Genomic DNA, 15,000 nt, shown 5'->3' with positions numbered 1-15,000 from the left:
GCTAAGAAAAATGCCTTTCAGTTGAAATACCGAAAATAATAACTCGTGGTAAACTGCAACACACGCCTACACACGTCACACACACAGCCTACGACAGAGAGAAAGATGCGTAATCCCATCAAAACGTCAAAGAAATGATAATGCAGGCAACAAATTATAATAACACATGAGAAGCATGGCTATATCATGAACAGAGGACAAGATGACAAGCTAGATAACTAGCTTTAGTGGTGACAAGAAATGTGACAAGTGGACTAGGCTACACATCTTACACATCTTCCAATGGTAGGCCTATAACCACCTGTATAACCACCCATGAATAACCTGCCTGCTCGCCTACAATAACCAAGTTAGGAGTGTGACACTCAGGCAGGCAAGCAGGCAGAGACACAAGTAATGAATCACTCAATGATGCGACATCCACAAACACCTGCTGTATAGTATTAAATAAAAGTGTCTTACCGTCACGCCGAAGAGGCCAGGAGTCCATTCCAACTTCTAACGTAACTCGTCAATGTAAAACTATGTACATGTGGTGAACTTGCAAGTATTAATAGATGGTTGAGTCAAAGCTCCCCAACAACTGTGAGAGCAGAAAGCAGCGGTAATCCCATGCGATTCTGCCATCATCTTTAGCATCACTTGGGAAAAAGCTCTCTCCACATGAGCATTTGATATGGGCAGAGTGAGCAATCTGATTGCGCCAAGTGCCACATCTTAAAAGCACAGATTTCCCCCGGCATCTTTAAAGGCCTCTACCTCCAGCCAAAAGGCATCGATGCGGTGATCATGACAGAAACCTGCTGATCACACATCCCCAAATTGGCATCTTTAGGTTTCTTCAGGGGGTAGCAGCTAGATTTGACTCCGACCTCGACCTTCTCCTTGACCGTGTGAATCAAATGCATTGAACAGGGAGAGCTCCCTCGCCCCTATTGGACAGGTGCACATCTCCCACCCAATTAACATCATTGGATAAAATTGAAACGTCTGTCCCGCCAGTTTTAAAATATATATGTATATATTTAAACGCCCGCCCAATGCTATTTTTTCCGACCAAACGTGATCAAAAGAAGCCCAATTGGGCGTGAACCCGCCCAATCTGGCAACCCTGTCCTCCACCTGATGAAATCAGGGGGAGACTTTCAGAACCACGCCCATCTGTGCGTCAGCCAGTGACCTGACGTCAGTGAGCAGTTCATTCCACCACTGTGGGGCCAGGACAGAAAAGAGCCAATCTGCCCTAGGGGGGCTTGGAGCAACTGGGGAACCAATCACCTCAAGGCAGCAGAGCTTGACCACAGCCTGGAGGTAGGAGGGAGCTGTTCATTTGCCCTGTAGGCTAGTACCAGAGTCCTAAACTGGATGGGGGGGGGTGCACAGGGAGCCAGCGCACAGAACAGAGAAGGGAAGTTGTGTGGAAGAGCATGGAGCTGTTGAACACCAGGTGATCAGCACCCCTCCCTCACTCACTCACTCACTCACTCACTCACTCACTCACTCACTCACTCACTCACTCACTCATTCACTCACTCACTCACTCACTCACTCACTCACTCACTCACTCACTCACTCACTCACTCACTCACTCACTCAGATTTCTTTCCTAGCATAAAGTTTGATGAGAGAGCTGAGTATTTGCAAAAGCAAGGAGAATGATAATATCAGTGTAGCCTACAGCTATGACGGGGATATTAATTTTATTTTCAATATTAATCATTTTAGGCCAAAATTAGTAACGTGTGAGCTACAAATGATCAGTTAAGATTGTCTGAAACGTTAAGAGTTGAGTTATGGTATTTCTTAACTCTGTGCCTTTCTTTTGCCGTGCATAATTTATATTCATATTACATTAAGTCTAATTGTGCCATATCGCTAGATTTTTTAGCAATATGTAGTCTGTTTTTAGTCTGGGTTGTGTTGTGTTGATTGTTGAGCCACGTCAAAGACAGTATTCTGTCATGGCAAAGTTTTGTGAACCTGAATGAGAATATCAGTTCTGTAAGGCCCACCCTCCTGCTAAACAGATAGGAAGTAGTCTTCTGTTCTGTAGTGGTTTGAAGCCATGACTCCAGGACTACCCCCCCCCCCCCCCAGGCCGAACCCTTTACAGGTGACCTACTAAACAGTCAGGCCACCACCATGATGGGTCTGAGCTCGGGCCATGTCAGCGCCCCCTGTCTATGATGGTAGGAACTGCATTCAACACACACCAAAGACCAACACGTCCAGTTTGAACTTTTATTGTAAAATTGAAAAAAAGAGAAAGAGAAAAGCCCCAATAAGCATTTCTTTTTGATACATACCTTATCTTTAAAATAACCATAAAATAAAGACATATACAATAAATCATTAAATAAACAATTAGATAAATAAGCAAATAAATTATTACATAAATAAATAGATACATAAATAAATACATAACTTTACATCAAGTAACTTACTTGATAAAATAAATAATTATAAAACAATTTAATCATTTAATTATTAATAGGAAATAATCTAAGCAGCGAGTATTAAGAAATTTCACCAGGGGAAAAAACATTTGGTTTCTCAGGCTATGACAGAACACATAGTTTTTGTTTAAATTTATTTATAAAAAGGTACTGCTTTTCATTTCAGTTAACCATGCTGTACTGACCCAGCCACACAGGCAGGGGGCGCCCTCCACTTTAATAAAAACCTGTAAACAGTGTGTTCTCCTCCAGATTTAAAGAGCAGCTCTGATCTGCTTCCCCTGCACCCCTTCACCTGCCAGTCAAGTCTACATCACAGATTCAATACTTTTTCTTTCTTAGTTTTTGTCTGCTTTGTGCTGAGAAACCAGAAGTTTAACATCTTTAAAAAGCAAAAACCCTCCCACCCCCGTCCCTAACTCCCTACCCCCATCTCTAACCCCTCCCCCCCATCATCCCTCCCCAGTTCACCCCACCCCCTCAGTAACCCCAACAAATGTCCTGTGCTGATTTTCCATAATATACAGATTTCATATTTATAAGCTACTATCCTTAGCATTCAAACCATAGTTAAAGAAGCATATTTTTATAATACGAGTAGTATCCTTTTCATAACCTTTAACCCCCCCCGCAGCCCTCTACTGGGCATGCTCCGACTCAGAGGGCATGATGGGACGTCGTCAAACAGGTGGATGAAGACAGTGGGATGGTGACAGAATGAAAGGTGTGCAATGTTTGGATCCTCTAGAAACACATCCTTCCTTCCCTCCCTCCCTCTGTCAGGTGATCTGATCTAACATGACTGGATGGGTGAAAACATGATGGGTGGGAAAGGCAACCCACAGCGCTGTTACCAATCCAGTCACGTGTCAGATCAGTGGTTTCTCCCAGGGAGGAAGGATGTTAGGGAATCTTAATGGGGCTCCTGGCCTGACAGGCTCTGGCTGGCCCAGACACACACACACACACACACACACACACACACACACACACACACACACACACACACAGTCTAAAAACCTGGCCTCTAACAGGGCATGGTAGTGAATACAGCTGTATGTTCTAAACTGGTTTTGACATCAACGTTCTCCGCCCACACACCTTCACTGATGTAACTGTGTACATTAAGGTCATTGTCACGCTATAGGGCTTATTTTTTTGATTTGAGAAAAGGAGGAGGCAGACAGGTGTTTTGGGAGAGCTGCTGGTCACCCTACTCTCCGCACCGTATGGCGTCCCCGCACTTTTCCTTGAGCTGTTTTGTTGTGAAGCTGCAGTCTGGATTCGTGTTTACACTACGCTACTGTATACAGTTATGTATGATAATAATAGCCAGCACAAAATTCTCAACTTCAGGTTTGCCATCGTTGTTGTTGTTGTTGTTGTTGTTGTTGTTGTTGCTAGCTACATGCTAACTACATACTTTTTTGCCTCTTCTTTGTTGTGATTGGTCTCAGAAAAAAATGGCAGTGACACCTGATGTGCTTCTCCGAAAGTTAAACTATTTTCAACAGAAAAGGCAGAGGCGGTTGTATTTTATGTGGCTGCGGACACTTTTTTTCAAGGGCTGAGTTCCAGCTCCCAGACCAGAGCTTCTGGTTTAGCTTAGTCACTTGCTAGCTACGTTAGTTAGCTATCATACACAACAGCCACTGTCTGGAACTGCAGTCGTTATGAAATGCTACACTCTAGTGCTCCGTCTAAACGTTAGCAAAAAAAAGAATCGCGATTACGTCATAATTACATACAATTATGTAATAATTGTTACAGGCCTACATGCAGAAGAACAGAATGTTCTCTTGTCTGTCCCTGACCAGGATTGGACAGAGCTCTGATTGGTCCAGGGGCACGGCCCTTGCACACGCCTACTGCTCCAGGCTACCCTTGGAGGAAGGACAGCACAGATGGGTTCAATGTACAGACATTTCATCGGCGACCCTAATGCTCGCGTGTCTTCAAAGTGTCGCCCCCCCATTGCACGTGTGCTGGTGTGTCTATGTCGTATGACGAATAAACCATGTTTGTATTTATGTTTGTTTTATGTTCATATAAAAGGTGTGTGTGTGTGGGGAGGGGGGGGGGTCCAGCCACCTCAGAGAAAAGGCTTTCTGGAAAACCCTCTTCACTCCAGTGAGTAATGAAAATATATTATCTATAGATAGTGAAGAGAAGACTGAGTGAAAAAAGATAATGGAGAAATGTACGGTCCCTGACGCCCCACTAACACCCTGGACCAGGGCTAAGGGCCCCCCCCCCCCCACCAGGGAGAGCCCCCGCCTCACTAACACCCTGGACCAGGGCTAAGGGCCTACTATGGAGCTAGGACTGTTAAAGGACCATACCGGTCTAAATATGAGTTGATCTCATAAAAGTAGTCACCCAACGTATATCAAATTACTTATTTATAAGTAAAGCTCACGTTAAAAGATATTTGCATTTTCACATTTTACTTAAATTTCAGACGTTGAACGTGATGGCTTCAAAACCTATTTTTAAATTGTTCCCTCTTTGCGCTGACAAACTCCGGTTAGTTTCAAATAATTTTCAGTGAGTGGACGATGATTGACAGACTCGGCAGCAGAAGTGAGATGGTAGTGAGAAAAAAAAATAAAAATAAAAGAACGAATGAGAGGAAATAAAAAGCCCAATCACAAACAAACGGCAAACAAATCGGAGGACACGTTTCATCTGGGACGTTATCTGAATATGAACAGTATGGACATTTCCCCCGAACGGTGAGTCGCGGTCATAACGGCGTGGCCAATTTGGTCCATCCGTTTGGGGCGTTTTAAGACTGGCGGAGATCACGGTGTGCTGTCATGGCGTCCCACCCGGCAGACACGTCACAGGCGTGCGGTCTGTGTTCCCGTGTGTGCACCCTATGGGGCAGCTGCTGCTTAAAGACAGGCGAGCCCGGTGCCTCTCTGGTTATGGCTGCGTATCGTCCTCGAGGAGGAAGTGGAGAGAGATGATTAATGAAAAAATCTGGGCTGCGCTCCCAATTGCATACTTCTACTTTTTACTACCAGTACTTACTATAGCTGCCCCTAGAAAGTACGTACTTTGCACGCAGTACGCATCCAATTAGGACGTAATACCTTGTCATAACATTGCGCCTTGAAATTTCGACATCCGTTTGATTCGTCCACAGCTGTCGCGACCGTGGAGCAATTAAGAAACGACTTGCACATGTGACATAATTTTCACTGCGCACAGGATTGTGGGTCAGAATAGCCAGAAAAGTGTGCTGGCTTCAAGCCCCCAGGAATCGAAATCTAAAGTGAAGGCCTATTGAACCGTGCCATCTTGGCTAGATTTGTAGTCACTTGGCTATTTCCGGTTACTTTTGACTTGCGCAGTTGAGCTTCTCTGGCCGACGCGCGTCCACGAAAAAGTTCACATTTCTCTGAAATGTAGACGCGCGTTCCCGGCTCTCCCCGCTTTGATTTAGCAATGAAAACCGGCTTGCATATTAACCTGTTTTTGTCAAATATATCAATTGGAGAAATTATTTTTTGATCCTGGCATCTTAGTTTTAACAAGTTAAATATAATTGAACATGTTTTGTTTGCTAGTAGATGGTATTCATTCCGTTCGCGATAACGTTATTGCAGCCAGGCTAAATTCCTCCAGGGAGCCAGTGACAGGCGAGTTGAAGAGCTTCACTCCCCGCCAGCAGGAGCTCTGGCCGCGGCTACCGCATCTCGGAAAACCCGCTGAGTTCCTGGCTGCTATTTCACACTCGCCCTTGATCAATCCCAATACCGATCCATGGTAATAATGAATCAATCGTTCAGATCAGATCGGCAGTGCTGCATGCATGTTACAACATCATTGTTAGCTTTATTAACATAACCATAGCCTACATTTATCTCTCTAACGTTAGGCTATCCATCTTACACCAGTCGGCCATTCGATAGCTGGAAGCGGTCAACGCCAACGTTGACTGAAAACACCCAAACTCAGTGTATCGTTTCATCTTCATGCTACACATCAACTCCTTTACATTGTATGTGAATAAATTCCTGTTATTCTAAAAATATCCCATTTCTGTCCATTCCTGGAAAAGGCTAATAATTGCTGTCAAATGATCACTCCAGTTTATCACCGTATCCCACTACCATTTCAACTATGCACAGGAGGTTGTCTTGTGGTCATTTTCATTAAAAAATGTGAACTTTTTCGTGGACGCGCGTCGGCCAGAGAAGCTCAACTGCGCAAGTCAAAAGTAACCGGAAGGCCAGAAAAGCACAACTGCGCAAGTCAAAAGTAACCGGAAATAGTCAAATGACTACAAATTTTGCCAAGATGGCGCGGTTCAATAGGGCTTCATTGTTGATAGCGGCCAGTGAATGGAGTGGCTGTATCCAGTTTATATAATACATCCATGGCTGGCTTGCATACTGTAAAATACGACCGGATGTAGTAGGACATCCTGGTATTTTTGGTATACTATATATGGGGACATACTATATAATGCGAAATACGACATACATTTTTGGCGTACTATATAGTATGGAAGTACGCGATTCGGAACGCAGCTCTGGGCCTTTACTGGACACTGCTGGGTCAGTGGGCCTACTGGACACGCAGACTCGTCTTGCCACTGAGTTTGACCTCCTCACCGCGTGTCTACGACGGCTCCGCGCTCGCTCTCCTCACTCGCCACTCATGACTTATGCATGCGGAGCGTCTGAGCCCACCGTGACCGACCGCCGCGGCCTCGGATATGGGAGGGAGGCGCTCTACGGCCCCCTCTGGGACGCTCTGCGGTCTCTCCTCCCTCATCCTCCTCCTCTACGATCTCATCCGCTCCTCCACTCTCCCACCCCTCTCTCTTCTCCTACTCTCCTCTCTCTTTTTTTTTTTACTCATCGCCTCTCCCATCTCCTCCCCTCTCCTCTCCTCTCCTCTCCTCTCCTCTCCTCTCCTCTCCTCTCCTCTCCTCTCCTCTCCTCTCCTCTCCTCTCCTCTCCTCTCCTCTCCTCTCCTCTCCTCTCCCATCCATCTATCCGCAGAGAGAAAAATGAACTCTGTCACTCAGTCTATTCATTAGAAATGCCAGTGTGTAATTGATTGTGCATCTCTCGCCCCGCAGTGCATCTCTCCATCAGATCAATATGAACATTATCCTAATCATGAGTGAGTTAGCTGCCTGTCCCCGACACCAGGGGCCCTGCAGGTCTCTGGGAGAGGAGGAGGAGGAGGAGGAGGAGGAGGAGGAGGAGGAGGAGAGGAGAGGAGGATGGGATCTGCTGGCAGTGAGAGGGGTGGGGGGCGGGGGGGGCAGGACCCTGTCAGGATGTCCGTGGTAGTTTTATCCCATTTGTCAGGGTAATTTGTATATTTTATTAACCAGTTAAAGATGTTGCCGGCTCTTTACTGCTGCGTGTGCTGGCTGCCAGCTGGCAGCTTAAGTGCCTTGCTTTATGACCAGATTATCGGTATTATTGGGCTGTTACCAAACGGCCTCCAACCTCCCTGATGAAGAACGCTTTCTCCTCCTCTTCCTCTTTTTATCTCCTCTTCCGACGTCCGTCGCCTCTCGTCTCTTTTTCCCCCTCCTCTTCCTCCTCCTCCCTTGCTCTCGTCCTCCTCACTTTATCTCCTCTCTCCTTCTCTCTACTCCCCCCTCCCACCTCCTCCACTCCCCGTTCCTCTCTGCCCTAGCCTTCTCTCTCCTCCTCTCCTCTACCCTAGCCTTCTCTCTCCTCCTCTCTTCTACCCTAGCCTTCTCTCTCCTCCTCTCCTCTACCCTCCTCTCCTTTACCCTCCTCTCATCTCCTCTTCCCTTCCCTCATCTCCTCTACCCTCATCTCCTCTCTCCTACTCTCCTCTACCCTAGCCTTCTCTCTCCTCCTCTCCTCTACCCTACCCTCCTCTCCTTTACCCTCCTCTCATCTCCTCTACCCTTCCCTCATCTCCTCTACCCTTCCCTGATCTCCTCTCTCCTCCTCTACCCTAGCCTTCTCTCTCCTCCTCTCCTCTACCCTTCCCTCATCTCCTTTACCCTCCTCTCATCTCCTCTACCCTTCCCTCATCTCCTCTACCCTCCTCTCCTCTACCATCCTCTCCCCTCCTCTCCCCTCCTCTACCCTCCTCTCCTCTCCCCTCCTCTCCCCTCCCCTCCTCTCCTCTCCTCCTCTCCTCTCCTCTCCTCTACCCTCCTCTCCTCTCCTCTCCTCTCCTCTCCTCCTCTCCTCTCCTCTCCTCTCCTCTCCTCTCCTCTCCTCTCCTCTCCTCTCCCCTCCTCTCTCCTCCTCTCCTCTCCAGTGACCATGGCAGTACATCCCTCCGGAGACATGGTGCTGCTGACTAAAGCAGAGAGCCGAGGCCCGGGGACGACATTGTTAACTCTGCGTGGGTAATGTTAGTTTTAATACCGAACACTATTCAAACGTGTTTGAACAGTGCAGTTCAGCACTTTAACAGCTCTTCTACTGCGTACGCTCGGCACAAGACCGTGGGGGCGGAGCCTAGTAATGAGCGCCGGTGCTTAGCAACAGCGGGCCCCTGGACACGGCGACACAGGTCCGAGATAAAAAGGTCCTCACGAGGAATGATGTCGATGAACAATGAACTCTGGTCCCAGCATGCCCTCCGCGACCGCGTATCCACATACTCTATACACCGCTAAAATAGTATCGCTTTTAAAACATTTTTTTGTCCTTTTTTCTCATTTTTGTTTAAATATTCTCAAACCCAGTAGCTATAAATGTAAAAGGAACAAAACCCTTTTCCTCCTTCAACCTGAAGCTAGTATTTTCTCTTAAAGTTTAAACTTGTAATATTAGTAGTAGTAGTTTGTAGTATTAGCATCCTTAATAATACTAGGTATTACTGTTGAGAACAATACAAATGTTTGGTCCTTTGGTCCCTTAGAGGTGTGACAAACTCAGGTGTACTGTTGCTATGGTAACTCCTGGGTCTCAGGAGGCGGAGCTTGCAGAGCCAGAAGGTCAGAGGGGAGGAGGAGAAAGAGAGAGAGAGAGAGAGAGAGGGAGAGAGAGAGGGAGAGAGAGAAAGTCCTTCAGTGGACAGACAGAAGAGCTTCTTATTTCCACCGTTTTCCTTGATCTTCAAGTTTTAACCCTCATTTGTCCTGTAGAGCGAAGCTGCAAGCGCCTCTTTCTTCATATATATGTGTGTATATAATATGTATATAGAAATCTATTTGTTGTTGATGCTTTTTTGTTTAGTTGTTGCTTAATTAACAATTCAAGTCTCAAAGAGAAAATGTTTAGAGTTTCACATCTTGTCTTTTTTTTGTTTTTGTTTAACTTTCGCTGCGTTGTGCCGTCTGTGTGCACGTCGGTGTAGTCCTCCCTCCTCGTGGCAACGACTCCATCGCACTTACGTGGCCTCGGTAACCCGCGTCTTCCTCAGGAAATGCTGATATGTCTTCGAAAAATCTTTATGTGATGATTTGTTTTAAAACATATTCTATTTGTTTTCAAAAGGAAATGGAAAAAAAAAAGAGAAATTCCTGCGAGATATCTTCACTCGTCCTCAAACCTGAAATCAGAGAAACCAAACTATCTCAGACCTCACATGTCCTTCGAGATCAGATATCAGGAATAAAAACACAAGTCTACTTTCTAATATCCCACGTATTTCTGCTGTTCAGTGTTCTGAAATGGTCTAGCGCTGCCTGGTCGACTCTAGCTCACTAATCAGTCACCGTCAATCATGATGATGACAGGTTTCCCTTTAATTAACAGGCATGCTGCTCTGAATACTAAACACCACCCTACCTTTGAATACCAAATGGGTTCTTATCCATCTCTACATTCCTGCCCCCCCCCCCCCCCCCCCAGACATGGAATGCATGTTACATGTTAATGTGTTGTCTGTGTTATTAGATTTAGAGACATGGAATGCATGTTACATGTTAATGTGTTGTCTGTGTTATTAGATTTAGAGACACGGGATGCGTGTTACATGTTAATGTGTTGTTTGTGTTACGTGTTATTGGGTCTAGCGTCAAAGCCATGCCAAACCATAACCAAACGTTATTCCCGCGACTGTCTGTTCCCGCGCCATGCTTTTGACATATGAATGATGTTACAGAAAACTGAAATGAGACTTATTTGTTACTTAATTTAATTAATCAAACAGGCCAGTTATTAAAGGATTTAAACTTTTTATTAGAGTGAAATAGCCTGCACAATGGGTGTTGTGGTGGCCACAGACTCAAATGATTTTCTAATTCAATTTTTCCCTGTAAATACGTAATGTAAGGCCAGGTCCAGCCTGGCTTATGTGCATGGCTGGCTTGTTTCTGTGTTATACTGTGTTATACCGTGGCTAGGCTGGGTTGGTAATGCTACATGCTAATGTGTTGCCTGTGTTATACTGTGTTATACCGTGGCTAGGCTGGGTTGGTAGCGCTACATGCTAATGTGTTGCCTGTGTTATACTGTGTTATACCGTGGCTAGGCTGGGTTGGTAACGCTACATGCTAATGTGTTGCCTGTGTTATACTGTGTTATACCGTGGCTAGGCTGGGTTGGTAACGCTACATGCTAATGTGTTGCATGTGTTATACTGTGTTATACCGTGGCTAGGCTGGGTTGGTAACGCTACATGCTAATGTGTTGCATGTGTTATACTGTGTTATACCGTGGCTAGGCTGGGTTGGTAACGCTACATGCTAATGTGTTGCCTGTGTTATACAGTGTTATACCGTGGCTATGCTGGGTTGGTAGCGCTACATGCTAATGTGTTGCCTGTGTTATACTGTGTTATACCGTGGCTAGGCTGGGTTGGTAGCGCTACATGCTAATGTGTTGCTTGTGTTATACTGTGTTATACCGTGGCTAGGCTGGGTTGGTAACGTTGTTATTGTGTATAACGTGTTATTGTGTTGCCTGTGCCGTGTGGTCACACCTGTGCTGTGTCGGCCGGGTCAGTATGGACGGCTGGCGTCCTTCGGCCGTTTCAACTGGACTTTCAACCTCTTCATGCCGATCTGGAAGCCGTTCATGGCCTGGATAGCTGCCTGGGCGCTGGCCGGGTTGTCGAAGCTCACAAACCCTGGGAGAGGAGAGAGAGACGTCGCTGGGTGTTCCCTCACCTGCCAGGAGCACCAGCACAGAGAACACAGCTCTCCCTCTCCCTCCTTTCATCTCCTCATCCCCTCTCATCTCCTCTCCTTCTCTCCTTCTCTCCTTTCATCTCCTCCTCCCCTCTCATCTCCTCTCCTTCTCTCCTTTCATCTCCTCCTCCCCTCTCATCCCCTCTCATCTCCTCTCCTTCTCTCCTTCTCTCCTTTCATCTCCTCCACTCCCCACTCCTCCACTCCTGTGGTTTCATCTCCTCCTCCCCTCTCATCTCCTCTCCTTCTCTCCTTTCATCTCCTCCACTCCCCACTCCTCCACTCCTGTCCTTTCATCTCCTCCTCCCCTCTCCTCTCCTCCCCTCTCCTCCTGTCCTCCATCAGTCTGAGTTTATCCTCCTCTCTCCTCTCCAGATTAATCACCCCGGAGTGTGTCTTCCCCAGGACGAACATTACCTTGTAAATGCGGAGCGTATTAGTCAATACTGTAAATGGCTCCCCTCTCATGAATGTATGTGTTATTAAATCTCCCCAGGGGGCGGAGCAGTGATCCATTCTGACCAGGGAGGGGGCTGCTCGCCAAAACTGAAAAACAAATGCTGATCTATAATTGTCCTCTACCATAGCCTCTCTCTTAACTCCCCCCTCCATCTCACCCTCCCTCCCTCCCTCTCTCCCTCCCTCCCTCCCTCCCTCCCTCCCTCCTCTATGCATCCTACATCCTTCCCTGGCCAGGTTTCTCTCAGCTGAAGCATGGTATGTGTGTCGGTCCATGGATTTGCATGTGTGTGTGTGTGTGTGTTTATCTATCTGGTTCCTATTCAGACTCCTCATTGTTTGCATCACACCACTGAACAGGTCACAGAGTCAACGTCACACCAACATCTTGAATGGCTGTTATGCTTACAGAGGAATGCACATGATAGCACATCATGACAGAATGGTGGACATATGTCATTTTCCAACCTCAGTGAGAATGTACAAACATTCCTGTGTCAATCCCACCATGTTCCATCTCTGCAGTAACCCATCCACTTTTACACATGTATGTATTTGGCAGCCTTGGGCATTCCAGCCTAGGAATGCCCAAAAAGAGAGCTAAACGTCTTGCTAAGTATTGCTGTATGTTTATTTATTAAAATAAATATTAGCATTGCTGTATGTATATTTTGAACTAGCAGATTTGGTCAGATTTGGTGGTTTTGTAGACCTTACTGACTGTGTGATGTTGTAGACCTGAATGGGTGAAGTTGTAGACCTGTCTGTTACTGTGTGATGTTGTAGACCTGTGTGATGTTATAAGCCTGCCTGTGTGACTGTGTGATGTTGTAGAACTGACTGTGTGACTGAGACATTGTAGATCTGACTGTCTGATGTTGTAGTACTGACTGTGTGACTGTTTGATGCTGTAGCCCTGATAATGATATGTTGGAGGCCTGACAGAGTGATGTTGTAGACCCAACTATGTGATGCTGTAGACCTGACTGTGTGACTGTGTGATGCTGTAGACCTGACTGTGTTACTATGTGGTGTTGTAGACCTGACTGTGTCTTGTAGACCAACTGTGTGATGTTGTAGACCTTGTGTGTGATGTTGACCTACTGTGTGACGCTGTAGACCTACTGTGTGGTGTTGTAGACCTACTAATTGGTGTTGTAGACCTACTGTTTGATGTTGTAGACCTACTGTAGTGTTGTAGACCTACAGTGTGATGTTGACCTACTGTGTGACGCTGTAGACCTACTGTGTGGTAATGTAGACTGATGTTGTAGACACAATGTGTGATGTTGTAGACCTGGTTATGCAGATTGAGTTCAGATACATTATGAAACATGACACCGACACCATGATGTCCTCTCTAGTGGAGATGATGAGGCACGATGGGTTTCCAGAGTGGCTGGTGTGTATCTGTGTGAGGGTATGTATGCATGTGTGTGTGTGTGTGTGTGTGTGCGTGTGTGTGTGTGTGTGTGTGTGCGTGTGTGTGTGTGCGTGCAGGACTCACCGAAGCACTTGCTCTGGTTGGTGGCCCTGTCCATGAAGACCTTGGAGGAGATGACGGCCCCGAAGGGCAGGAACATCTGCATGAGCTCATTGTCCCCGAACTCCTGAGGCAGGTGGTAGATGAACAGGTTACAGCCCTCTGGTCCTGGAGACACACACACACACACACACACACACACAGAAACAGAAACCATTCAGGCCTACTACTCCCTGCTTCAGTTCTGCTCTAGAACATTCTGTTTGTCTGCGAGCTTTGGAAGACCAGGATGTTCTCCGAAGTCTACTGTAGCTCCTCCCCACCCCGCTCATTCAGAAAGGTTTACGCCCTAAAATGGTGCTACAGAATCCTTTGTAACAATATAGTATTGCAATCCTATTACGTTATACAACTGTAGATTTGAAGTAAACGCAATCACAAATCATTTTAATTAAATGTCTTTCGCATGAATAGTCCGTATGCTACTTAAGACTGCTCTTCCGTGTTCGTAGATTATGTTCTTAGTTCCAACATGTGAGAACGTTGGTGAATGCCACAATGTTCTTGGAAACGGTGTAAGTTGAAGAAATGCTTCCTAAGAAATTCTTAACTTCGTTCGTGAATGAGGCCCAATATACAGTTCTGTTCCAAACAGAACCATTTTAAGCTTGATAAGGTGCTGTTTGGAACACTAAATGGTTCTTCCTTACCTGAAAAAAGGGCTCTATAGCCTACAGAAAAAGGGTTCTGTATGGAACCTTTTTTTTCAGAGGGTTCTTTTCCCGTTAGAAACAGTTCTATATCATTTCAGTATTGAGTGAGATACAGCTGTTCCGCTGGTGCACACTCGGGCTACAATCAATAGAAGTCAGCGGGAGTCAGAGGTCAACGGGGGTCAGAAGTCAACGGGGGCCAGAAGTCAGCGGGGGTCAGAGGTCAACGGGGGCCAGAAGTCAACGGGGGCCAGAAGTCAACGGGGGCCAGAAGTCAACGGGGGCCAGAAGTCAACGGGGGCCAGTGAAACGATGCTGTTCAGGCGACCCTCCCTCTCTCTGCAATGTTACCGCAGAGGTGAAAGTGAAAGTGAAGTTTAATGTGAATAATAGTTCTGTTTCAAATGCAACTTTTGCCTCACCATTCGCTACATTTCACAGGAGAGCGTACTGAGGCTGAGATTACACTCTGTGCTTTCCGTCTCAGATAAGAACATTTATCCTTCTTTTTTTCCTACGTCTCACTGGCCCCATTGACTCCCATTATAGTGGAGCGCGCGTCCGCAGAACGACCGTAGCTAGCTCAGTACTGAGGCGATCAGGGACATTATAGTCTCTGCTTGTCAGATTCATGTGGACTTAGCCTACATGAAACTCGTTACGCTCCGTTCAGAATCAGTCAACATCATTGTGTGTGTGTGTGTGTGTGTCTGTGTGTCTGTGTGTCTGTGTGTGTATGTTTATGTGTGTGTGTGTTCATGTGTGTGTGTGTGTGTGTGTGAGCATCAGTCA

At 46.3% G+C, this 15,000-nt stretch overlaps 1 protein-coding gene across 1 annotated transcript in view; it reads right to left on the bottom strand.

Moving 5' to 3' along the window:
* Positions 1–11,364: 11,364 nt before the first annotated feature.
* The window catches only part of celf5a (cugbp, Elav-like family member 5a), a gene marked incomplete at both ends in the record, with an annotated part of 64,937 nt that continues 61,301 nt past the window's right edge, over positions 11,365–15,000 (bottom strand). The window contains 2 exons of the mRNA XM_084459092.1: positions 11,365–11,492; positions 13,520–13,663. Of these exons, the coding sequence (XP_084315218.1) occupies positions 11,365–11,492; positions 13,520–13,663 (272 nt within the window). The remainder of the gene's footprint in view (positions 11,493–13,519; positions 13,664–15,000) is intronic.

This window comes from Borostomias antarcticus (genome assembly GCF_949987555.1).
Source record: "Borostomias antarcticus genome assembly, chromosome: 26".
In the NCBI taxonomy this organism is placed as follows: Eukaryota; Metazoa; Chordata; class Actinopteri; order Stomiiformes; family Stomiidae; genus Borostomias; species Borostomias antarcticus.
The sequence above is the reverse complement of the archived record's forward strand: the minus strand, read 5'-3'. Positions and strand labels throughout refer to the sequence as shown.